We start from the raw sequence: 26,141 nt of genomic DNA on the forward strand, positions 1-26,141 counted from the left end.
GAAATCCTTGAGTCATCCTTGTTTTTGATTTGGTGTTGTGTTTTTATATTCCTCTCAGTATGGATAGCATGAATTTTTCAATTTGCAAAAGGATTTAATCAACAGCAAATGTTTTGAATCAGATTAAAACCCAAATACTTTAAGAGCTATGTATTTATTCTGTCCTGCTGGGTGCAGTCATTTTATCTTCCTTCTGAAGGGCAATGCAAAGCCATAGATGCTCTAATGAGTTCCTTGCAACAGACAGGTGTGTTAATGGTTAACAGTGATGAACGTTTCCCGTAAAAAATCCTGGGTTCTTCCTTAGAATTTGCCCCCTTCTCCTTGATACATCAAAAAATGGGAAATCATCTCTGAGACCGTTTTATTTATCTGTGTTTTCGGGACAGCACATTTACATACTCACGCAGGCAATCAATATAAGCAAGCCCAGGTCTTCCAAGAATCCTTAATTATACGTCTAAGAATGCATATGTATTCACATGTAATACTTGTGTTTCAGCAGTGTTTCCCCCCACCTTTTTGAGCTGACATGTGCTAAGACTCTTTGAAAGTAGTAAAATCAAGAGTGTAACAGGCAAATGCACAATGAGTTGTAAAATGTGATGGCAAAATAAAAAATTTTTTAAAAGGCTTCAGTCAGTATGATCAGTTAAAAAAAAAAAAAAAAGACAGCCGGCAAACTGTCTATCATGTGATGAAATTTGACAGTAGGGATTATGGCTTTGATGGACCAGAACAGCTAATAGAAGAAGCTGACATTTTTGAAACCCTGCTAATTAAGGGTTCCTTCCTTAATATTAAAATAAAGTCTTTGTCTGGGTTTTATGGTTGGAGAATCAGGTGTTTTCATTAATATATGCCAGTCAGTCTTAATAAGCTTGGAGGGCAGAGGAAGTTATTATTGAGTGACCTTCTACAAAATAAGCATGTTGCTAAGGGCTCTAACCCTGCCCTGTTCAGACTGATGAATCTCATTTCCAATGCAAAAGCTTCACAAGAAATCCAAGTATTCTCTGTGCAATCACAGAAAATAATCCTTGTGTCTCTTGTAATGTCCAGAATTGCCACTTACTACACTACTACTGTACAATGAATATTACAATACATATTATTTTTCTAGCACAATTGTCTACATTTCTGAATTGCCCAGAATAGAAAAACTTATTGTGAAGACACTTGTATTGAAAAGTCAGCTCATTTTAATACTTTTCAAATAGTCATCTACTCTGTTCATGAATTATAATGCTCCGAATACATCTGACAATACTGGCTTTGAAAAGGAGATATGTCTATATTATTACATATTCATTTTCAAATAGATTTCAAACAGATTTTAAACCATTCATTGAAATTCATTGAAATGATAAATTCACAGTTGGATTTTGATTGACTCTTAATCCAATTTTACTTTTGATAAGTTTTCACCCCTCTCTTCCCACCCACCCCCAAACCTTTCTCAACCAATATTTTTTTTTGTTCTGCTGTTGGTTTTTAAAGCAAAACTGATGGGATATGGTAAAACTTGAAGGTTTTGATAACTATATGTAAAGCTTGTCAAATGAACTGGTAAATTTAGTTAAAATCAGTAAAGGACCGCACTCCAGGTGATTTGTCTGATTTCCAACATACCAAGCTTCTCTTATGGAAGCAGATGTGTATTCCAAACGGCTGTTAGTTCACACCTACAGCAAAACTTTGAAAGGGTCTTTCAGTTACCGAGCCATAGCACCATCTCGAAATAACGTGGAAATACGCAGATAGCTAAGGTAGCTGGTGTGGGGTTAAAAGATCACACACCTTTGGCTTTTGTGGTTGCTCACCGTGAACCAGCTGCTCCTTATCTTGAGCTCTTTCTGTCTGTCCCAGAAGGAAAAGTTGGGCAATACCTCTGCTGGATGCATGGTCAGGTGAAAAGACAACAAACCTGCTAAAGTCTCTTTGGAGAAGGAAGGAGCGGGATTCAAAGCTGCACAGTGCACTGTGGGTTTTGTGCTCAACCGTGGGAAACAAAAACCATCCATCATAAAAACAGAGTTGATTACTGTCTGCTAGATATAAGAACAAATAAGATGAGAATCTTGGATTCAGGGCTTAGCGTGGGGGACAGGAAGTTAGCTCAAAGTGTGGCAATTATTTCAGCCTTAGGTTTATAGGAGTCAATTATCTTTGACATACACGCTAGAGAAGAAAAACAACATATGACACTTCCTATAAATGACTTATTGAAGCTGTTTTTCAGTATTTTAAAAGGAAAAATAAAAAGGTTAATGAACATTAGCATAGATCTATCTCCTTAGGGCCCAAATCAATCATCTAGCGTTCGCTTCCCACTGTCCTAAGGCTTATACACACACCACCCCTGCCCTTCGAAGTTCCACCGTAGACCCTGTTGTGTCTTGGATTGTTCCCATCTTCTCATCACAGCCACCTGTCCTTTCTACTTGTCTTGTCTATGTGGAACCAGGCCCTCCCAGACACTTGCGGTTTACATCCACTTCTGGGCTGATCCACGCCAGTGCTTCTCAGTGTAGATTGTGAGTTAGCAGCGTCTACATCACACAGGAGCTTCTGAAAAATACAAAGTCTTGGGCCCTAACCTACAGCTATAGAACTAGAATTTGTAGGAGCTCGTGACACTGCATTTTTAAGGAAATCCCCCAAGAGATTTTCAGCAGTTTAAGAGGGAACGATCTATAATGCTCAAATTACACCTTATCCATATACTATGTTGTGCTGTCAGGTATTTTGTTTTTTTTTTTGCCATATCATTTAACTCTGTCTTCTCACTTCCAAGTGGATTGTAAGCTCCTTGGGGGCAGATGCTAAGTTTTAATGTTTCTTTTTATGCCCATAAGCTAAATTCACTGTCTTACGGAGAGCAGATGGCTGGTAACTACTTGAGTGACTAAAGTCTTTTAATTAAACTGTAGATCAAATCTAAAAACTTAGGTCTCTTATTCTAAAGACATTCCTCTGTTTCAATTTTTTATTCTCTTACCCCTTTTCCCTTTAATACTAATTTCACGGTATTCTAATACCACATGTTCTTCTCCGGGGAGTCTAAGGTTCTAGAGCAACACTGTCCACAAGAAATATACTTCAAACCACGTGTGTAATTTTCACTTTTATAGTAGCCACATTTTAAAAAGTAAAAAATAAGTGAGATTAATTTTAATAATTATTACACTTAATATACCAAATAATATGTAACAATATAAAATATACAGTATTACATTCTTTTCATTTTTTACACTAAGTCTTAAACCTAGTGTTATTTTATCCTTATAGCATAGTCTAATTCAGACTGGCCACATGTGGCTACCATATTGGACTGCACAGCTCCAGAGAATATTCATGGATAAACTCCAGGGGGGTCTGAAACTCCTAAGATGAAATGCCAAATTTTATATGTACCTTACCGGAGCATTTTTCTGGTGAGATAGAAGCTAGAATTTATCAGATTCCCAAAAGGGTTTATTTCCCCCACCACCATCAAACTCCCACCCTCAAATATCTTAAGAAACACAGCACTGCTTTTAGCCCGTGGAACGACTCATTTTCTCTACTTGCCAGTTCTATTTACATTCCCTATTCTAACAAGACTAACTCACAGTCTGTTATTAAACAGTTGTGAATTTAACTTATTCCTTTAAAATAGCACCTAGAGAGTGCTCCGGGTATTGACTTGCTTCATAGAAAATAACCTCAAACACTACCACAGTTGGTAGTTACAACAACCAAAATAAAATAGAAGTGTATTAGGCCTTTTCCTTATGGTAATTCACTAGGAATAAATGATGCACTAGATCCATGTGCCCACATGGCTTTCAGGAAGTTCCCAAGATGTACTAAACCATACCAACAGGAAATGTTCTAGAAGGGTCAGTAACTGATGACAGCACAGAGGATTTTATTCCTTCTTGTTCTCGTCATTGGGTTATGAACTCCAGGTTAATTTGACACCTACTTTCTATAATGGCTCAAGTATTTTCGTAGACCTTGTGATTTTCTTGGATGAGATTTTTTTCAACACCCCCTCACAGTGACATGGAGGAGAGCCAGTTGCTTCAATTATGGCAGCTCTGGCATGACCTAAATCTCAGAAACCAAAATGTCAGTTGAACAAGATCCTCCTCCTGTTTCGCTTTCTCTTCAATCATAACTGTCTCTTGAGATGTACAGATTGTCTTTCTTAAACCTTTCAGGTTTTGTTATTTGTTGCCATCATTGTTTTTCTCAACAGCATCGCTTAAACGCTGTGACTTAGCTCCTGGTGAGGGCCTCCATCGTAGAGTAGCCCCTTTAAAAACAACCAGGTGTGATTAACTCCGTTATTTGTGCGTGAGAAACATATCCAAAGTCTTAGTCCTATAAGCTGCCTTGGTTTTCTACGACTACAATAAAATAATACTATGAAACTTTCAAAACACAAATGGAGGGGCGTGTGGGGGGCTCAATCAGTTAAGCATCCGATTTTGGCTCAGGTCACGAGCTCACGGTTCACAAGTTCGAGCCCCACGTCAGCTCAGAGCCTGGAGCCTGCTTCGGATTCTGTGCCTCCCTCTCTCTCTCAAAAATGAATAAACATTAAAAAAAAAATTCAAAACACAAATGGAAAAGTCAACCCCATAATTATTCCTGTTGTCCTTATCCATTTATCTTTCTTAAAAATAAAAGGGCTGTTTAGAATCAGGGAAAAATTTTAATTTCATCTTAACTTGCAAGTATTTTCTACTTTTTCTTGTTCGTGTTGCCAAACGAAGGACAAAATTCACTCTGAGAATAATAATAAACAAAAATGAAGATATGTTGATACCAAAGTCTGGCTATGTATAACATGCATTTCAATGTGTATCTAGATTTAAATGACAAATATTGAACCATATAAAATTTGAGGATAATGGATTAACTTTGCCAATATCAAGTATTTTATGTTGATTGCTCTCCTTACTACCAAGGTAATGAAGAAGCTTTGAAAGTGACATCTTACTATCTGTGTGATCTTCAGAAAAGGGAGATTGACTTCATTTTCTTTTAAGATTGTTAATCCTTCTTTCTTGGCATCATCTCACTCTTTACTATGATGTAACCTTTAATTGCATCCTTTTTTCCTCTCCAGCACTGTGAGAAACAGTAAAAAGTTGGCCTTTCCTACCCTCCAGACACTTTAAAACTTCAAAACTATAGGAACCTTGTAAAGCCAGGTTTTAAAATTTCTTGATTTCATCACTTTCACAAATCCCTGGGCTCATTCCTGTGACGTAATGTCCCTTCAGTATCGCAGCATTCTCGGGGTTCTTCTTTTAACCAGTGTCTCTTAATGAAAGAAAAAGGATATTGACATATCAAAACTATTGTAGGACCACTGCTTTCATAATACGCGGTGATGGAGAAATACCTGAACCATAGGAAGAAAAAATGAGATACAGTATATAATTTATTTCTTAAGCAGGAAAAAAAAATGGGGGAGACTTCAAAAGTCTGGATCTGTTTTATACCCAGACTACTTCTAGAAGTATTCAGATATGCTCAATTGTATTCTAAGTAATGACCCATCTAACACTTTTGAATATTTAACAGTGTCCTTGATCAATTCAACTGTTGGGAGTGATAGTCATAAAAGCAGCATGCTGTTCCGCATAACTGTGCCTAAATCTGAAGCAGTATCCTCAGTTTGTTGTTTCTCCTTTTGTTCCATTTCTCCAACAGCTTTTTTCTTTTTCTTCTCTGAGAACTAAGAAATCCACTGGAATTATCTTCTGGCACTTCTTAATCAAAGTTCAGAACTAGGTGAGGCTATAGTCTCTTTGGATGCTGTGGTTGCAAATTCTCAAGTCGGGCACTCCAGGGGTTATAGAAAAGCATACAAAAAACAACAAGGAAAAAGTACTTGGCCTCACTGATTCCCAAAGGAGCTGAAATGTTTATTTCTGAAGATAAAATAAACACATGATAGGGTATCTTTTAGCTCAAATTCTTCTAAGGGAGAGCTCTGTTAACATATCTGTAAGAAGAGAGTTGGATTCGTTTTCTTATTTGATGACATTGCAAGGATGTTTCATTCTACCTCATAGTTCTGATATCGAACCTTTCTTTCTTCTTGTTCTACTAATTTATACATGTATTTCTGTAACAGACCCAATGCTTTTATGCGTTTTTCTTCAGATAAGTCAGCAAATACATAGAATGAGACAGAGCAGTAAAGAACATCAAGTTGCTGTCAAAACAGTTCATAAATATTCAGTAGAGTTCTGCAATACGTAGGAAGTTATGAAGATGGCATTAAGATACCAGTAAATCCAAAGAAAACCTATGCTAATCAAGCTATCACATCTTATTATATTTTATTCTTTTATCACTTTATTATCCCTCAATAATATAAATGGGACCCCCAAAAAACTACAAATCCTAACCTGCCATGCTGAGATAGAATTTCCATCTTATCCTGGGTATTTTCTAACCAGGGTCTTACAGTAGATCTGAAAGCCTAACCTGGGAGTTCATTCTCCAAACCACTTGCCACTAACATATTTTTCTCTCAGGTCTGACCTTCTGTCCCAATTTTGCTGCCATCCTCTGTAGGAGTGGGGCCCAGCTGCAAAGCACTCTGGAAAAAGGGCTGAACCCAAAATGCCTCCAGTCCTCCCAGCAATCTCAATGCTCTCAAAAATCTCTTTAAAAAAAAAAAAATTACAAAAGGTTTAGGAAATTGTATGTTAAATGGCAGGTTTTAAGTGATATTTTTTATGTGCTAAAAATGAACGCTGTGTTATTCTTAAGACTGAAATATTTTTAAAGAAAGAAAGAAGCATCTTCCTTAAGCTGTTCCACTATGGAGATGACTGGCAACATTGCTACCTGTTCCTCATTTGTACCCAGCCATCTCAGTCAAAGGGGCACCAAATTCAATGAGTTGCACTGTTAGTACATCGCTGTACTTAAAAAGTATTTGCTCACCCCAGGGGGCCAAGCGAAGGCTATTGACATGCTTGCTTGATGTATGAGAAGACAAATTAGTCCCCCATCCTATCTACCAGCAGGGTACAGTGACCCTACATGGAAAAGTCAACTGAAACCACTGTATAATATATTTACATTTTTTTCCAGGAAACTTCAGAGTTACCAAATCAACTGTGTCTAGTGTGCAAATTGCATGCAAGCTAACAGAATGTGAATTAAATTTGAGGAAAGCCATGGTTTAGCTTGACTATGCAGCTGTCACTAGTTGCTACAGTCTTTTCTGGAGGAATCTATGGTAGCTGTGAGTGGGGAAGCACAGGGAGAAAGGAACTTAAGTGAAATGCTGTTCCTGGATCTGACTGCTTATTACTCATTGGCTCTCTCCTGCCCCTTACACATTCTTAGCTGTTTTCTAACACTAAGCAATATGAGAGAAGAATTTCTCTCTCAGCGTCACAAAGCTGGAGTAAAGATGGACTGAGTGAGCAAGGTTGAAAACATCACTGCTTACTTTTCCTTCTTAGGTTAGAGAAACATCTCAAAGTCCCCTGGGTCTGTGCTTGAGTTTAATAAACTTTTTTTTTTTTTTTAACCACCACATAAGGTGATCGGACTTACTAGAAAATGAAGAGTGTCTCATATTTGCCTCACAATGCAGTTTGCACTAATCAGAAGAGCACAAAGGTATACCTTTCCATTATGTAGGTCATAATTGATGTAAAATAAAATTTCTCCAAATTTCTACCATTAACTTGAAAGGATACTTAATGAAACTATGTGAACATTTGGATAACCGGCTAACCACAGCTCTATCATAGATTGCAGAGAGGGGGTTACAAAAGATGGCTGTATTAAAGAGTTCCTTAAAACTTGTATTTTCCTGGCATTTTTATAGTTCTGTCCTCCATTAAGCTCAGTTGCCTTTTACAGAAGAAGGCAGAAGTCTCAATGCATTCAATAAATACTTATTGGAAATAAATATATTATGGTGCTATATATGGCACCTCATTTTACAGGGCAAATGTTATAATAATCATGCCATGAATAATATAAAAGAACCATCCTACACTTGTTCGAATCAAGCACAGGCCTCAATGTCTATCTTTTATTCATTCAGCAAACATTTGTTGTAGAGCTACTGTGTGTAAGACACTAGTCCTAGTTCTCAGCAGGCAAGTTTTGGAAGAGTTGGTAACTGAGGATGTGAAGATACCCAATTAACTATAGTACCATTGGATTGGAGCTGTATTTATTTTTCCTATTTCAAGGTAACATGAAGTAATGTCTGTTTCCCAAGTAAAGATCCCCAGTCTTGGCTCCTGTGGTGTATTTTGCGACACAGAATTTAGTGGCAGGTGAGTTCTAGCCAGCCTTCCTAAGAGAGAAAAGCAGACAAGGGGTGAGAAAAGTGGTTAACTGAGTTAGCCAGCTGGGCTTACCGCCCTACTTCTACCAGCAAACAGCTGGGTAAATTTGAACAAGCGTTTTTAACTTCTCACCTATTAAATAAGAGGGTATTAATGGACGGTTTGTGAGGTCTCTTCCAGCTCTAAAATCTAATAAAGTGAATTGAAAAGCAGTGTGAGGAATATTAAAAATGCTCGACAGAGGCGCCTGGGTAGCTCAGGCAGTTAAGTGTGAGACTCTTGATTTCAGCTCGGGTCATGATCCCAGGGTCATGGGGTGGAGCACCCTGTTGGGCTCCGTGCCGAGTGTGGGGCCTGCTTGAGATTCTCTCTCTCCCCCTCTTCTCCTTTCCCACTCACTTGCTCTATCTAAAAGAAAAGGAAAAGAAAAAAAAAACTGAAGAAAAAAGAAAGTGCTAGACAAATGTAAGATGTAAGGAGGAGGACTCAAGGCCCATAGAGTTTTGTCGAGCCCCGTATCGTTTTCAGTTTAGTACACCTGCTTTCTCATCTTTTTTTAGCCTAAGAGTCTGAAGGCAAAGCCTCCTCAGCCATGGGGTTGAGCGGGCTGCCTGCCCCTGGCCTGCCGCCTCCATGGCGCTCAGTGTTCTCAACAGAGTAAAGCTAAAGGATGGGAGGAACTCAGAGGTCCCTGCTCAGCCTCTCTGACTGTAGACACACTATCCGAGAAGTGGTAGGATGTCAAGGCAGACTTGGAACCAAATTCTACCTCCGCCATCAGCCTTTTCTACTCTTCAGGTTCTTCTGTGAAACGGGAATTACCGAAACAGTTCAAAAGAGGGTTATGAGGAAGAGTCAAAGAAAAGTATGGAAGGGACTTGTACACGGTGGTCGGTAGCTACCCATAATGTTAGTGCTATAGTTGAGTCTCAAAGCGGGCATCACTCCTGCTGCACCCTCTGATTAAAGCCATGTCCCAAAGCCCCCCCACACACACCGTAAGAACGCCTCACCACAGGTAGGTAGGAGTATGTGTGTCTGGGTGCCATCCTTTCTTATCCGCCAAACAGCAGCAACAACAGCAGGCATTTATTTTGTTGCTTGTTTCTTAAAAAGTAATTTCTTCTGCATGGTTTCACTCGATTTTCAAACTCAGGCCCTAGACAGGTCAAGCAAGTCTTGTTTTCAACTCAGTTCTTAGGGCCCCCGCCTTACACCATTCCCAAGGAGTGACACTCCCAGGGAGGTGGCAGTGGGGGGCCCTCTGTGTAGAATCCGACGTGAGTGGTGCCCCCCAGAATCCTACAGAGTGGCAGGACAGCCACTTAAATGCCAACTCTAAGTAGGAAAGTAAAAACCCAGGGACGTTAAATGAATGGTCCAAGGTTACACAGCACAGGAGGAAAAGATTCTCATCTCCAAGTCAAGTTAGGACTCCAAGTAGTTTATACTTTCCCTTACGCTGTGTGACCTTGAGTGTGACACATACAGAGAGAATTTGATCCTATCATAGTCTTTGTCCACTATTAGGCTTCGGGGTATCCTGGTGGAAGATCCCTTGGGGTCACTGGAGGACGGTGACACAGCACACTGTGACTCAGTCTTGCTCTAGCTGTGCTGTCCGTGGCACATCCATTCTATCATGGAAAGGAAATGCCTGCACACCCGAGCAAAGCAAGCTGTGGAGACAGCGGCCTACTCCTCCTCGCCGTAAGACTGACTTGCATGAATATTCAATAGCCAGCACCCCTAAAAAATCTATTAATCTCCCACCTGTGTTGTCATCTTATCACAATCTGTGGTCTGTGCCAAAAGGCACATTGCAGTATTAAAGGAAGACTCGGAGTTTGCGAAGTGACAGAAATATTTATTAAAGTGCTGCAGTCGGACTCCGTGCAAAATGAGAGTGACTTCCTCATATTCACTAATCCCCAAACAAAATAACCATCAAGAAATATTAAAACACACATTTTATTAGTTTCATTTAATTTCTTAATTGCTCAAAGTCAGTTTACCCATTTATTGCTGTGTGAAATGCTTAGAGGCAAGGCGCACATTAAAGGGATTATTTCCATGTAATCCCTCCCTCCCAGAGGGTAGGAACTGATCACTTATGAATCCTGATTTACGCTCTGTAACAATATCAAATGGAGGAAATAGTTATTGTAAAATGATGGAGTCAGTAGTCGGGTAATACAGTAGGAGAGTGTAATTTAATAGCAAAGAGAAAGTACCTCATTTTCGGTAAAAGTTATGCGAGCCTTTTCAGGAATAGCTATTAACCAAACTGAATTTAGCCTTCCATTTTTCTGGCTATACCTCCGTTAATTGATAGATGTTGAAGATGGGTAGCCTGTTACGATTTTAATCAAATGGTGTCCGGGAGTAGATGTGATCGTTTTGCTGGGACTTGGAGTTCTGGGGATAATAATTGCTCCGGGCATTATGCTCTCTGTGACAGTTCGCCCACTGCTGACCTTCCTTCTTGGAAGAAAGAGCGTAGGCTCTCAGGTGGAATTTGGAGGGATGCTGCAAATCCCCCAGGAAAGGGAGATGAGGTAGCAAGGAGTTATAGGGACATATCCACCAACAAACAGGAGAGTCTGAACTTCTGGCACGTGGGTGCATCATAGCTGGCCTGAGACCATTAAACCCCCGAGGACTAGGGAAACCCATCAGGGACCCAGGAAAGAGCTTTTTCTTGTTCAGTTGCTGACACATCTCTCCCTGTCATAGTAGCTGTAACCCAATGTTATTTTAGGAGCGTTACTGCTCTTCTTGGAAGGAGGTAAGAATTATACCATCAGAAGAGTACAGAGGTAAAGCCAATCCCTTAGACAGCACACAACTTCTTAGAACAGCATACAAGCTAGACAGGGGCCACGCCTCACAGCATGGAAATAAGGCAGTGCCTCCATTTCAGCTGACCCCCTTCTGATATCTGTTGTTCATTCCCTACCTGTAGAATCAGCCTGATACAAAAAGTATACAAAATAAAACATTTTCTCCCTCAAGGAGATTTGTACCGTGTATCTTATTGGAGTGAAGGCGAAACAAGCTGATACTGGCAGGAAAAAAAAAAATGGTGGGTTCAGACCCCAGCTGACCTCTTTCACATGGAAGATTCTCCATATGATACCAAACTAATGAGTAATATTTAATGAAAACATGGTGCCTTTGCATCTATTTGTAAGCAGCACTTCTTCCATCTAAATTTTACGTAGAAAAAAGCTGGTATGTATAAATACACATCTTGGAATTCTGTGTATTTTAAGGAAAATACTCATCCGCTATCTCTGGCTGTTTCTCTACAAAGCCCAAACTTCTCAATAAGAAAACCGTAGGATTCAGTCAATCATCCGGTTGACACCAAACATGCAAGTATTTGATGATGCGTGGATAAAACAGCTGAACGAGAGAGGCAGACTCATCCACATTTCCCAGAATGTTTTGGCTTTATGCAAACAACAGTACATGCGAAAAAAACTGGGCTCAACAATCGCTAACTAAAGACCTACAAAAACAACCTTTGTCTTTCACCTTCAAGAATCCCTAAGCACTTAAGGATAAAGACTGAGAACCAGGATGGTTTCTGGGGTCTGCACCTATTTCCTTTCCTGCTCAAGATCTGAATCACAACCCTGCTGAATTTGAAAACGGAGAAGCTGTGACACCTTTCTTTCCACCCTTTCTCTTCCCCCTCTAGGTGGAGCTGACAGGCAGCAGCGTCTTTGACTATGTCCACCCGGGGGACCACGTGGAGATGGCAGAGCAGCTGGGCATGAAGCTCCCGCCTGGGCGGGGTCTCCTCTCGCAGGGCACCGCTGAGGATGGGGCCAGCTCAGCATCTTCCTCCTCCCAGTCGGAGACCCCTGAGCCAGGTGGGAATTGCGATTCCATCGTGTGGGATGGTGGGCAGGACCTTTGCCAACGATTGCACTCGAGTTGCCCGTGTGAAGAGACTATAAATAGGTCTAATGGTATTTAACAATTCCATGCAGCTTTCTGTCCCATGCAGTAATTAAATAAGGAGGAGATTTGAAAATAAGGAGACATTTTAATAAGTATAATCCTGAGATCTAATTTCAGTTGAACAATACATAGAGAAGGTACTAGTTCCTTTAGTTTCTCTTTCAAATTACTAGAGGGAAAAGGTTCAGATTTGGAAAGCCCTCTTCCTTTTATTGTCACCATGGCTAAATGTAATGCATTTATTTATTATTCAGCAAAATCTATAATAAAGGTTCCTTGGATATTAGCTTGTAGAGAATTAAAAATATTAGGGACTTGCAGAAATCTTGGTTTCTTTCTTTTTCTTTCTTTTTTTTTTTTTTTTTTTTTTGTAAGCATCAGAAGGTACTTGAAAGATGTGAACAGATAAATTAAGGCTAAAAAGAAAACAGAAATGGCTACATTTTAAACTGCCTTTCCACCCTCAGTATTTAATTAGATCAATTGTATAGAGGAATGAACAGAGGTGACATTCCTCATTGGGATTCCTTCCAGGACTCTTATAGACTTTGCATTCAGAATGTTCCCATTTTCATTGTGTTGTACTGATGATAATTTAAGTATTAGGGGAAAATCCATTTATAAATTAAACAAAATGACTTGATATCCATCAGTCCCCTAGTTCATCAAGCTGTTCAAACACGGGGAAGATTGGCTGGTCGGCCTGGGTCTTCCGAGAGCGCTGGTAATTAGATCTGCGAAGGATTTATTCTTTGCTGATTGGGGCTTTAAATTAATTGAAGTTCCACATTTGTGGTTTTGTCCTTTTTGTACTTTTTTAGAGGAGATATTTCATATTCTTGTGTGGTGGAGTGCTTGGCCAAGCAGCAGTGGTTTAAATGTTAATTTTTCTCATGAGAAGTTTAAGATTTTTAATGAATCAAGGCCTGATTTGAAGTGCAAAGTTTTATTTGCTTACTTGGGAAATTATTTTTGCACTCTTTAAAGATGCTTGTACTTTACTTGATATGTTGTTTTAAAACAGCTTTGCAACGCAAACTGGTTTTGTAGGAAGAAACATGGGGGAAAAACCTGTCTTAAGATTAATAATAAAATAATTCTAAGAAAATACTTAAATTTGACCTGCTTAAAAATAACCACAGTATGTTTGCTCACACAGAAGGGGGGAAAAAAATAACCTATTTACCTGTTTGGAAATATGTTGATTCCATCTAAAATCAATTCATGTTTCCTTGGCTAAGTTATCTGCAGCTTCTAGGACACCATTCTGCAACACTGATGAGCCTCTTTCTCCAATGAGCACCAGACATGAGAAGAGAGAGTATTTGAGACTACCCTTGGCCATTTACAAATGAAAATAATTCGTTCACAGGGAAGTCATACATTCTTCTAGCGTTGCTCACTGACTTCACTGAATAGATATGTCAGTGAGATCATTCAAACTGCTTTTGGTCATTAGAATATTCCTATCTGGGCAGATTGGAGAAGCAGCACATGAAAATAGGTTTTTACTCTTCCTTTCTGGATGATGGATTGGGAAACCTGGCAGCTCAGGACTGTCCACACTCAGTGTGTAAGAGTTCAAGTTTATGAAACCCTTGTTTCCCTGACTGACAAACTCTCAAGTTGAGAAGATCTCCAGCCTTCCCCCTGGGCAGCCTTCCCTCTCCGTCAAAACCAAGGGCTAACCTTCTGCCCCAGTAGGAAGCTCAGACACCTCAAGGCTGCCCTCCCCCCCCCCCCCCCCACTGGTGCACAGCTCCAAGAGAAAGTTCTCTGAATATGGAGCCAAAATCTAACTTGGCTCCCACTGACCCCACATCTGTCCTCTGGGGATCGCATTTCAGATCTCATTTCAAATCTGCTTCCTCACCATCCTAGCCTCTCAAATACGTGAAGTCAGATACACCAGATTCTCCCTCCCTCCGTCCTGGCTTCCTTCTCCTTTTCAGGTCAAACAGCATGGAATCCTACAACCGTTTTCAGTGGCATGTTCCTAAGACCCCCACCACCCTAGTCACCCACCCCCGGCTGCGCTTCAGTTTGTTAGTGACCCTCTGAGAACTCAGTGAAGTCCTCTAGATGTATTCTGACTAGGACAAAGCAGAGGGGCAGTCCTCTTTCACAGTTTAGGCTACTGTACTTTTCTTGAGACAACCTAAGGTTGAATTAGGTCCTCTTGGCAGCCAGGTCACACTGTTGATTCATATTGAGCTTCATGTCTCCCCAAACACATGTTAAGGGTAAGTAACTTGTCACTTGGAAAAGATTTTGATCGGGAGAAAAAAAACAAACCACAGCCTGTAAACCAGTTCTGCAGGGATATCTCGAGCTCAGGTCAAAATCAAACTGGTTTAAGATTGATTATAAGAACTCTGATCAATCCCATGCCTTCCACGAAGCCCCAGGATACATAAAACAACTCTAGGCACACTGTTAGAACTCAGTTCCCACTTAGAATCTTTTAATTCTGGATATTAGAAGAATAACATATCTCCTTTAAAGTTACTGTGTCGTTCAACATTGAAGTGTGATTGACAATCTCCTTGGTTTCTTTCCCGGCCCTCCCAGCCTTCTTTGAGCCAGCCTAACTAGTAAAATTGGAAATTCTGCTTTCTACATTTCTTAACAGCCGGGGCTCATTAGTGACAGTCGTGTAAGAAGGGTTTCTCTTCCTTGATGAAGAGTCTATCTCTTACTATTACAAAATGTGAAACTTACTTTGCCTTAAAAATCTGTAGCCTTGGTTATTTTCAACTTTAGGCTTAAAAGGCAATTAGACTGACTGCTCAAATACTGAAAAGCAGCTCAAGGTGCTACCTTTAACTAAATATCTTCACTAATGCAGATCACTGCTCCAAGGGAATTACTTAAAAAGTTCATGTCAGGCACTACATCCCAAAGCTGCTTATGTTTCTTACAGGCTGAAGGAATTTTAACAAGATTTCCTAATTCTTAATAATATGAGGGGACATTTTTGAAGACTTGTTCATTGCATCGTAATCTTTTAAACGATGATGAAACACAGATTCTTTTTTAAATAGTAGTGTAATTTTGTTGGAAAGGGGATATCAATATGTGGTGATTATGAAAATGAAGGTATGGACTTCTTCAGAAGCCCTGATGTGTTCAGTGTAGCATTACTAAATGACTGAAATCTAAATAACATTTGGCATTATAATAAAAGGAAATAAGTGACTAAACCAGCCTAACAGGCAGTGATACTGTGCCGTAATAAGAATTCTGTTTCTTTGAACTCCCAGCCCTGTGACTGTCTTATCTTGAACCAGTCTCAAGATAATGGCAGGGGGGGGGGGGGGGAGGAGGAATCTCTTGACTATTGGAAACCCAAATAAATATTTGATATGTATGCATCGTTAGTCACAGTTGAAGTAAATACGGTATTTCTTTTAGAGAAATCTTAAAGCAGGCAGAGGAAAAATACATGAGAGGCCTTGTTTGAAAAGTTAGACCGTTCTAGAGTGTCTGCCTGTGTAGGTCTAAACATTTTGGAAGAGCTGGTATCAACCTGAGGCTCCTGAAACAGGGGACAGGGGGAGCATACAACCTCTGGGACCTGATGGGACCTTTTCTTTTTCCAGATCTGCATGTATCTTTTCATTACTTTCAATGATTCTGTAATCTTGGGATTATGAGTGCTATCTTCTTCTCTTAATACATCTCAGTGCTGCATCTTTTAAGTGCTTAATAAACAGAAGAGCAGCTCCTTCAAAAAATCTGGAGGAACTTTAAAAATCTCCTTATTTTGAAAGTGTTATATTCCTTAAGTGAGGTCATAAAATTGGGTTTTATTCTTTTTTTCTAATTATAAAATTAACTCATTCTTATTGTAAAAAGTTTAGAGAATGCAGAAAAGAATAAAGACCACCAAAAATCCCACTACCCCAAAATGACCACTGTTCGTGTGCGTTCTATGTTTCCTATCTTTCCAGATCTTCTATTCCTGTATACATATATAAGTATGTAGTGGTTGGGGGGGAGCGGGGTCTCTGTCTGAAATAAGATAACATACAGGCTTCTGGTAATCTGCTTTTCCACTTAACCTCCCAGGCAACTTTCTCTGTCCCGTCTCTCACTTTAACATAAAATGTCCTTTCTGTCTCCAATGGTTTGTTTCCCACTAGCTAACAATCAAGTCCCAACTGTAGGAGCCCTGGTGGGAGTAACATACCTGGGCCCTGCTTCAGAGGGAATTCAGCCAGGACAAGAGGTTCTTGCAGCTTATTGAATGGGTACGAGCTCATAGAGAGAGAAATCGATACTGCACCAGGATTTAGACAATTTAGCAAAATGTATGAGACAGTACTTTTGGTCAAGAATAACTATAGCAGCATGGTTAACCATTGATTGTCTAACGTAGAGGTTACTGCGCTCTGTCTCAAGTTTCAGGCAGACCTACCCTGTTATGGGGGGGTTAACATCATCATCTCATAGTATGATCTTTACGCTATTATGCCTACTCTATATCCTGAATATTTTAAAGACAAGCAGAACTGAAGCAGTTGAGTACTTGCCTGCATGGAAATAATCTGCATTTTCTACTTATGCGTCTGTGCTGTGGTAAATTTGATCAGCACTTGATTCTACAGGAACACAATTCCTCCGAATTCATTAGACAGTGTTCACAATAAGTGATGTAATTAGAGGAATAAACGGTTAGGAGTAACAATAATGAATGTAAAAATTTATCTGAGGATCAGGTTGCTATTTTGTTTCAAAAACTGCTTAGATATGAGATACACTTGTATCTTTAAGGGTGAATTATTTACCATCTAATGTACTATTGGTGGGGGTGGGGTGATGTTCTTTGATTCTTTTTGTTGTTGTTGTTGTTCAAGTTTCCTATCAATGAACTGAATTTAGAAGTCAGGCAAGGGAAACCATCTTACTAACCCCACATCCAACCTCAGTCCCCAGACAATGTGACTGTATCTACAGCACTTTCTGCTGTACTGCAAATGTCAAACAGAAGGTGTAATGGATTTAATATTAGCGCTGGCCAAGGTGTTGAGGGAGCTGTTAATAATGTCACTCCAGTTATTGATCTGAAGCCTTTAAAAATCAAAGAAAAGTGAGAGATCCCCTACTGGGGAAAGGCACACAGTGACTGGTTTTTATTGCCAATATATTTCTACATATAGAGTGGCAACTTTCTGGAATTATGTTATCACCATTAATCTCTGTGAGATTTTTGAAGTCGTTATATGGTAAGATAATATCATGGAGACGGCTCCGCATGCTAATGCTAAAAGACCAGACCGAGTTCTTTTAGATATCAACAGCTTAATAATTTGCGTGGTGACTACAACATTCAAGTTGTCAAACGTAAGACGTTTATTAGCACTAGATTTACTCTTGATGGCAATGTTGGAGCCACTAGAAGTGTAATATACAAACCGTAGAGTCACTAGCGTGAGTTACTTTCTACTTTTGCCTTTCTAAAACTCTGACTACACCAAGTAACTACAAACCATGTGGTGACTCACTTGAGATGGAAATGAATTTTGTTTTGCAATATGCGTACTTTTTCAGGAAACTGCTAATCCTTCAATCTGAATGGCAGTTTGCCTGCAATGAAATTTCTGCTTTCCATGGTCCCCAACTAATAAATGAAATTAAAATGTATAATTTATGTTGAATGTTTATCAAACTGTAAACACACATTTAATTCCTTTCCATATTCATACAATATAAGCAAAGATAAATCCACCAGATAACGTACCACGGTTATTTCTGATGAATCGCATATAAAATGCATCTCTACTGTAGCCGTAGCCATGATCCAGACTAATTCGCAATTAGCCAAAACTGGCCTGCCTCCTGTTAATGCCCATGTGCACATGTATGTGTCCAATCTAGTAGTCAGAAAGCAGCCTAACCAAAACGAATCTTTTCATAACCCAAAGAGATCATCACTTATGCATAAATTCAGCTTTTATCCAAAAAATTACATATGCAAAATTATTTCCCTTAGCTATAGCACTGTTATTTAGAAATGAAATAGAAATCCTCTTTTGCCATCCCTGAATGAAGATGACGCATATGCACTAGAAACAAGCCAGTGCCATTCCAGAGACTGACTTGTCCAAGTCAGTTCTTCTTTTGCCTCAGACACACTACCCTGATGCAGTACCAGTGTTTTTCATGCAGAAAGTAGACTCTCTTTATTTTTTTTTTAATTTTTTTTTAACATTTATTTATTTTTGAGACAGAGAGAGACAGAGCGTGAATAGGGGAGGGGCAGAGAGAAAGGGAGACACAGAATCTGAAACAGGCTCCAGGCTCTGAGCTGTCAGCACAGAGCCCGACGCGGGGCTCGAACTCACGGACCATGAGATCATGACCTGCGCCGAAGTTGGATGCCCAACCGCCTGAGCCACCCAGGCGCCCCGAAAGTAGACTATTTTTAAATGTCGCTTTTATCCCCAGCTATGCTAAACAAGATCACCTGGAACTTCCACAAAAGGGAATCAGTATTTTCCAGGGCTCTTTTCCAGGGCTCTCTTCTGGCATGCAAGGCCTAGGCACACATCACCTTCATTTGTGTGTTCTCACACTTTTGTGAGCTTGTCTGTGTGTGATGAGGACATTTCAAAGCGACCTTATACTTCGAGGATCTTGCCTGAGGGAGCCAAAGAAAAGTCAGGAAAATCTCTTCTCCCTACCAGTCTGTGCTGGCCTGGGACCTGAGCTCTGCCCTTCTGGGCTAACCTCCAGATCACACAGCTTCAGTGCAAGGCATTCTTCTGGGGCTTTTAATCATCAATTGACAAAGCCAGCCACTTGTTTTGTTTGTTTTAGTGAAGAGGGACGGATCATCCCTCAGCAAGTTGTCTTGGGTTTCATTTCAGAAACTCTGCAAATGTACCCCGTATCACCATAGGTAAAGAAAAGTCAAAATTATGACCTAGAAAGCTATATGAAATAACTGTTAAAAATAATGGGTTGTGGGGCGCCTGGGTGGCGCAGTCGGTTAAGCGTCCGACTTCAGTCAGGTCACGATCTCTCAGTCCGTGAGTTCGAGCCCCGCGTCGGGCTCTGTGCTGACAGCTCAGAGCCTGGAGCCTGTTTCAGATTCTGTGTCTCCCTCTCTCTGACCCTCCCCTGTTCATGCTCTGTCTCTCTGTTTCAAAAATAAATAAACATTAAAAAAAAATTAAAAAAAAAAAATAATAATGGGTTGAAAAAATTGACACCTCCAAACCCATGTTGGTGACTCCCTTGGCTGCAGGAGAACAGCCTCTCTTTTGTTCCCAAAGAAGATGTTGGATCTCACCATAGCTCTGCTTGCCATTCTGAAACAAACTTTCTCTTCCAGAAGTTAAATCACAGTTGTTGCAACTCAAAACAAAGGGCAGCTTTTCCATAAATTAATATAATGGGATCCAAGGGTTATCAAATGGTTTGTTCAATAATAGAAACACGGGACTCTTATCAAAATACACCATAGTTTCACTCCATTTGTATGTAACATTTTTTTCTAAACCGTCTACTGAAGGTTTAGAAGATCAATTTTTGCAACCCATTATTTTTAAGAGTTATTTTATATAGCTTTCTAGGTCATAATTTTGACTTTTCTTTACCTATGGTGATACGGGGTACATTTGCAGAGTTTCTGAAATGAAATCCAGGACAACTTGTTAATGGGTGATCTGTCCCTCTTCATTAAAACAAACAAAAAAAGTGCTGTCTTTGTCGCTGGATGATTAAAAATCATAGATTCTACTTCTGGAACTCTTGCCTTGAACAAAACACAAGTTATTTGCTTTTAATACATATCACTGCACAGAAATTTCATCCCTGTCCAAATTATACGATTCTGAATTCTTCATCTGCACTAAACAGCAGATTTACGAAGGATCAGTTACCTGGCATTGACTGAGCTTTGCAGGGTGCACAGATCAGAAGAGGCAGAACTAGCTGGAAACCATTTCCACCCCTAGTGAGCAATTTACTCATGATTGCTTGGGGAAAATACTGGAAATATTGCTTCTGTGTAAAGTTTGCAACTTCCAGTTGTCAGCCCTTTGCCAAGCATTTATTCCCGGGTACAGCTTTTAGAAGCAAAGCACACTCAGGCCACTGTTGACATGGTTGGCACTCATATCCTGCTTCGGGTATGCAGAGCACAGAAACCACTAATTATAGGAGTTAATTCACACACTGTCCCTCTGAGGCAGGTCAGCGTGTTATCCTTATTTTACGGATGGGGGAGTGTCAGGGGGGAAGTGATGGAAATTCCAAGTGGCTTGGCACAAACCACACAAGTTACTTCAGTAGCCAAGGTTAGAGTTGGGGTAGGTACAAAGCCTAGGAACTGGATGGAGAAAGGACAGAAAACCCTGTTAGCAGACCTTGGAGAGCAATTTTCTCCAAGAGGCTTCTGACATCCAGAGAGAAACCTAACTATCCCCTTATGCACATATTTCATCAGCTAAACCATCTTTTTGTTAAATATAGTCTCTCAGCTCTCAGGTAGATAAAATCTTCCATCTACTCCTTTGCCCTGCCTTCATCCCTACACCGAAGCACCTTATACCACAATAAACAGTAGCATCTGAATCAATTATAGGCAAAATTCAGCCCCGAGTCTCTTGGTCCACATTAGCTGTGTGCCTCCTCAGCCAAGGGCACAGCCAAAATTGTCTCTCTGCATTTGGCCTCTGCTCTGCCTCAGGCTCTGGGCGGCTTTTCCAGGCTTTTCCTTTCAGGACCAGTCTTCCAAGGCAGGCGTGATGTGGCAAGAGAGCAAGAAGAAAAACGGAGTCCATCAGGAAGGAGTCAGTCAGATCCTCCCAGAGGTATCTGCTCATGAAACACAATCATGGTTTCTTGGGACCCATGGGAAACACCACCTAGCTTCTGTTGACAAAACTAGCTCGAGAGAGGGAAGAATTTGTGTCCTTTCTCTAGTTGTTATTAATTAGAGTGAATTCTTATTCAAGATCCAGGCCCACCTGATATCAGAGATTATGTAAACTGTTCAGTAGCCATTGATTGCACATCTGTCATGTGTCACATATTACACAAAGTACTGAGGCAACAAAAATGATGCTCCCTGCCTTCCAGGAGCTGACCATCATGTGAGGGGGACATGTTAATACAATATGCAGAAGTGTGATGATGACAATCTGGACACTGTGGTGTATGAGGAGGGTAGCACTGTATTACAAGCCACTGCTGTTAGCAGTCTTGGGAGAACTATCTCAGGTTTGAAACGTCAACCCTGAAATTAACAGCCCATGAATGTTGCTTGTTTGGGAGCAAGTTGCTCTGACAATGGCCAAATATACACATGACTGTCAGGGACTTTGATGCACAGGGTTGTGGGCTTCGGGTTGTGTTTTATTTAATTAACCTAAAAAAATGCCGGCTGCATGATAGGTTCACAGGAATATCAGTTCCTCAGGTTATCGATCTTTTTAGCTACATAGGAGTGTTCTGAATGGGAGGTGCTCCCAAACAGTCCCCCTTCCACTGATTTCGTTAACAATTTCAGGAAATGCTAGCTTTGGAAAAGTGTCCTGACTTTTTTTAGTTTTTTCTACTCAAGATATAATTTGTTGCTAATATTCTAGGATCATTAATGATGATACTAACAAATAGTTTTTGTCATGTGTTACCTCTGTGTTACAGTTATAAGTTACAGGTACAAGTTACTGTGTTACAGTTACAAGCGTCGGCATGTCTCACACTGACCCTCAAGCAAAACTAGAGATAGTAAATGGTTTGCTTCACACCAGAGTAGACCATGGCCCTAGGATCTGAACTCAGGTTATGTGTTTGGGGCACTTTGCCAGGTGCTTGTAGAAAACACAAGAGGTGGAAGATGTGACATCTGCCCTTAGAAAACTGATCATCCTCAGAAGACCAACACACAACAACCAGAGAGACAAGAACAACAATAGTGCTGCTATTTTGTGAGGCATAAAAATGGCAGGTGGTATAAGAAATCAGGAAGAGGCTCAATGACTATGGATGGCTTTGATAAGGAGGGATGACTCACATGTACTGCATGAAAACCAACCTAAGAGCAAAGATGTAGGGATGATCTTCCAGGAGAATCATCCCAAGTGGCACAGTGGGATGCATTTGGGAGGCAGGAAGGAGCCCTGTCTTCCTCACTGAAACAAAGGTGCATGCCCGTCTAGGATGGAGCCCAATCCTAGAGGAGTGCCAGGGAGAAGCATATGAGATTGGTATGGTAAGTTCTGGGTATAGCTTATTAAACAGAGCAGTGACCCAATGAAGACACTATTTCATCACTTAAAAATACAGAAATAAATTTGGAATTTAGAAGGATCTTCCCCTGTGGGTCACATTGTACAACCACTTGTGGACTCTCGAATCCCTGTACAACAAAACTACTAATATTCATTGAATGGTCACCTAGTGTCAGACACGCTGCTAAATCCATTATATGGATTACCTCATTCATTCGTCACAAAATACTATGAAGAAAGTATCATTGTTTTCCCATTTTACAGATGAAGAAAAGAAACTGAGAAAAAAATTTTAATGTATAAAAATCATATAGTTAGTAGGTGCAGAGCCTAGGTACCAGAGTTTCCATTATTAACCATTCCATCAAAGTGTTTCTCAGCATGCCATCTAAAATAGCTGTCCAACCTCAGCTGAGACTATACCCTCCATCCTTCCTAGGCAGCTCTATTAGCATATTCTTCCAATATTATCCTGATTCCTGTCTACAGGTAACTTATTATCACTGGACGTGATACCTGATCCTTTATTTTATCAAGAAAGTGCAGGATGTGTTGAATAGAGTAGACTGGAAGTAAAGGAAACTATTCAAGAGGCTATTTCTTTCTTTTTTTTCTTTCTTTCATTCTTTTTTTTTTTTTTTTTTTGAGAGAGAGAGAGAGAGGGAGAGAACGTGCATGAGAGGGGGCATGGAAGAGCAGAGGGAGAGAGAGACTCTTAAGTTGGGCATGGAGCCCAACTTGAGGCTGGATCTCACAACCATGAAATCATGAGCTGAAATCAAGAATCAGATGCTTAATTGACTGAGCCCCCCAAACACCCCAAGAGGTATTTCTTTCATCCAAAAGTAGTGAGTAGACCTTGAGAGGAAATATTGAGAGGCCTTGTAATGGACCTAAGATAATAGAAAAATATAGAAATGTACCTGTGGTCAGTCTTTAGCCAGGAGCTAATAATGGTTAATACTCTAGAAATTATTCAAGTCTCAGGCTTTCAGATGATTAGGATTGATGATACCATCTGTCCACGCTTACTTTTTTTTTTATCAACTAGTAATAAAATCTGGAAAAATTTTAAAATTACATATGCTATTGATCATAAAATATTAAGATATAAATTCTCTTAGGGTTCAAAGCTGTTCCTCTTTACAGTTTATTAAAGTATATCATGTGCCTTTGGTAAAATATCAGTCTATAGGTCAATGCTTCTTACTTGTCAGGGGATTTCCTCTCCAAATAAAAATACCAGTAAGAACAATGACAAAATTAGTGACATCATAAAGAATTAAAACTCTGCTTTCCTGGTCCAACCATCTGTTTAAGTGGAGCAAGTGTTAATGTTGGAGGAGGGTCAAAGTCTTCTGTTGATCCACTAAATTACTGTTAGTAAAAATGAGGCAAAATTTTGTATAATTGATAAAAGAAAAATGAGTTAAAAATTTGACTAATATTTAGGGAAATACTTTCTATTTCACAAAAGCAGTATAAAGTTATAAAAAGTATAAGCCAAATAATCTAGATATGTAAAACATTCATTCATTCATTCATTCATTCATTCATTGTTTTACTCATTCGATCAATCATTATTTATTGCATGTGCATGGGCCAAGCCCTGTTCTAGTTCTTGGGATATACCAGTTACCAAGAAGGTCCTTGCTCTCACAGAACTTGTATGTCACAGAAACCACCAGACGAAAAGGAATCAAAAGGATCTCTATTGAAAGAATCAGTATGGAGGTCTCCATTTTATCAACCAGAGGTAAATCTATACATCAATTTGTAATGGACCTCCTGGCCTCTACTTTCTAGAATGCAGAGCAGACACAGATTCCAAGCCAGTACTTCCAAAATGTGTTCCTTGTAACTGTCCTGTGAGATGCTCTTTATTAAAAGGATCCCCCAGTTAAAGAGCAGAAGAAAAAGCTTCATAGCCTATCTTCTCATTGGTGATTAACAACAAGCATTAACTTATGAAGAGTTGAAATTTGTGTCATCAGTAAGTCTATTTTGTTTGAATTCGTCTTTCCCAGTTTATTTGATTATGGGAAGCTTTGTTTTAGAGAAACTCCTTATACCCCAGAAACACGTGATTAAGCACACACTCTTGCTTCTGCTAGCTAGATCCACTCCTTCCCATCCATGCCAGTCTCTTCTTCCAAGACCCTCCTGTGCAAGCAGCATCACTGTCCAGCCACTCAGCTCAGAGGTCAAATTATTGAGTTCCTTTGATAGTTCTCCCAAGTATCTCCCATCAGTGTTCAGAGCTTCAAGCTTTCCTAAAGGTGAGCTCATAGGAGAATCTAGTTCCTAATTAACTGTGAAGTTTTAGGTCAAGACCTGTCAGCTCCAAGTTTCATGGTTTTTAGAGCAGCCCTGGGCTTTCCTTTGCAGGGTCTCCTATTCCTCTTTTACCCTGCCCTTTCTATTCTTCATTTACACAGGCAGAGCACAAGTCTCTGGTTTCCCATACACCATAGTGATACACTGATAGGTTATGGTGAAAGAGTATGATTATACCTTCCCAGACCTCTGTACATGGCTTCCTCCCCTGAGTGATAACCCCAACCAGTTACCCCTGGTTATAGATACAAGACCCCATGTGAGAACTGTGGGACAGGAGACACAAGAGACATCAGTTACTAGATTGTTTTGTCTGACTTGTAGCGAATTAATTCACTTGAATTATCTATATGATGGATTTTAAAAATCTGCAGTCTTGTTAACTTGAAGGTTACTCTAGTAACTGTTAATGACATATGAAGATGACAGGCCTAACCCAAATTGTAGGACACAGTCCTTAAACTATTTCTGTAGCAGTTGCAAATATATAAGGACACAGGGTCTTGGAACCAGACAGCTTGTGTTTCTGTGTTGAACTCCTGCCTCTGTCACTTGCTAGAAATGTGACCTCGAGCAAGTTCATTAACTTATATGTGCCTCAGTTTGCCCATTATAAAATTTTAGTTCTCTGGTGTAGATTGGAGAATGGAGTGGGAATAATCACCTGTTGGTTTTAACTTCAAATAAATTAGCACATTAACATACCTTATAAGGGTGCTGAGTTTATACATCTAAAATGCTTAGAACAGTAGTATGGCACATCATAAATATTCAGTGAGTATTATAATTATTGTTAATCATGTTGAGCTAATTATTATCTTATTACCAAAGTTATTCCTTATGGAAAAGCTAGCCAAGGGTTAGGTGACATAAAGTTGGCATCTTTATATGTAAGGCTCGAATTTGGACTTCATCGATGCCATGTTCCAGTTATCTGACTTAAAGGGCTCAGATTCTACATGGATCGCAGCACCCAACACGTGTGCTTTTGAAAATTGCCTCCCTCCCTCTTTTCCCTTCTTCCCCTCTCCCCTTAGTTGGAGTCCTTTTGGAAAGGCTGTATTTAAGAGGAAAGATTCTTTTGGAAATGCCTACTTTACCTTCCTCTAGATTCTCCAATATACAAATTCTGTCTTGCAAATTCACTTTTTTGTGTGTACTCAGTTTTCTTAAAACATAACAGAGGCACCTAATTCTTATTCTCAGAAGTCCGCCCCACTCTTTCTGGATTCTGAACACCAGAGTATGCCTGCTGACT

The 26,141-nt window shown here is 39.9% G+C and overlaps 1 protein-coding gene across 1 annotated transcript in view; it reads left to right on the top strand.

Moving 5' to 3' along the window:
• Nucleotides 1–26,141, top strand: part of NPAS3 (neuronal PAS domain protein 3) — a 751,527-nt gene that overhangs the window by 616,215 nt on the left and 109,171 nt on the right. The window contains exon 6 of the mRNA XM_032593522.1: nt 12,037–12,211. Within this exon, the coding sequence (XP_032449413.1) occupies nt 12,037–12,211 (175 nt within the window). The remainder of the gene's footprint in view (nt 1–12,036; nt 12,212–26,141) is intronic.

This window comes from Lynx canadensis, chromosome B3 (assembly GCF_007474595.2).
Source record: "Lynx canadensis isolate LIC74 chromosome B3, mLynCan4.pri.v2, whole genome shotgun sequence".
Taxonomy (NCBI): Eukaryota; Metazoa; Chordata; class Mammalia; order Carnivora; family Felidae; genus Lynx; species Lynx canadensis.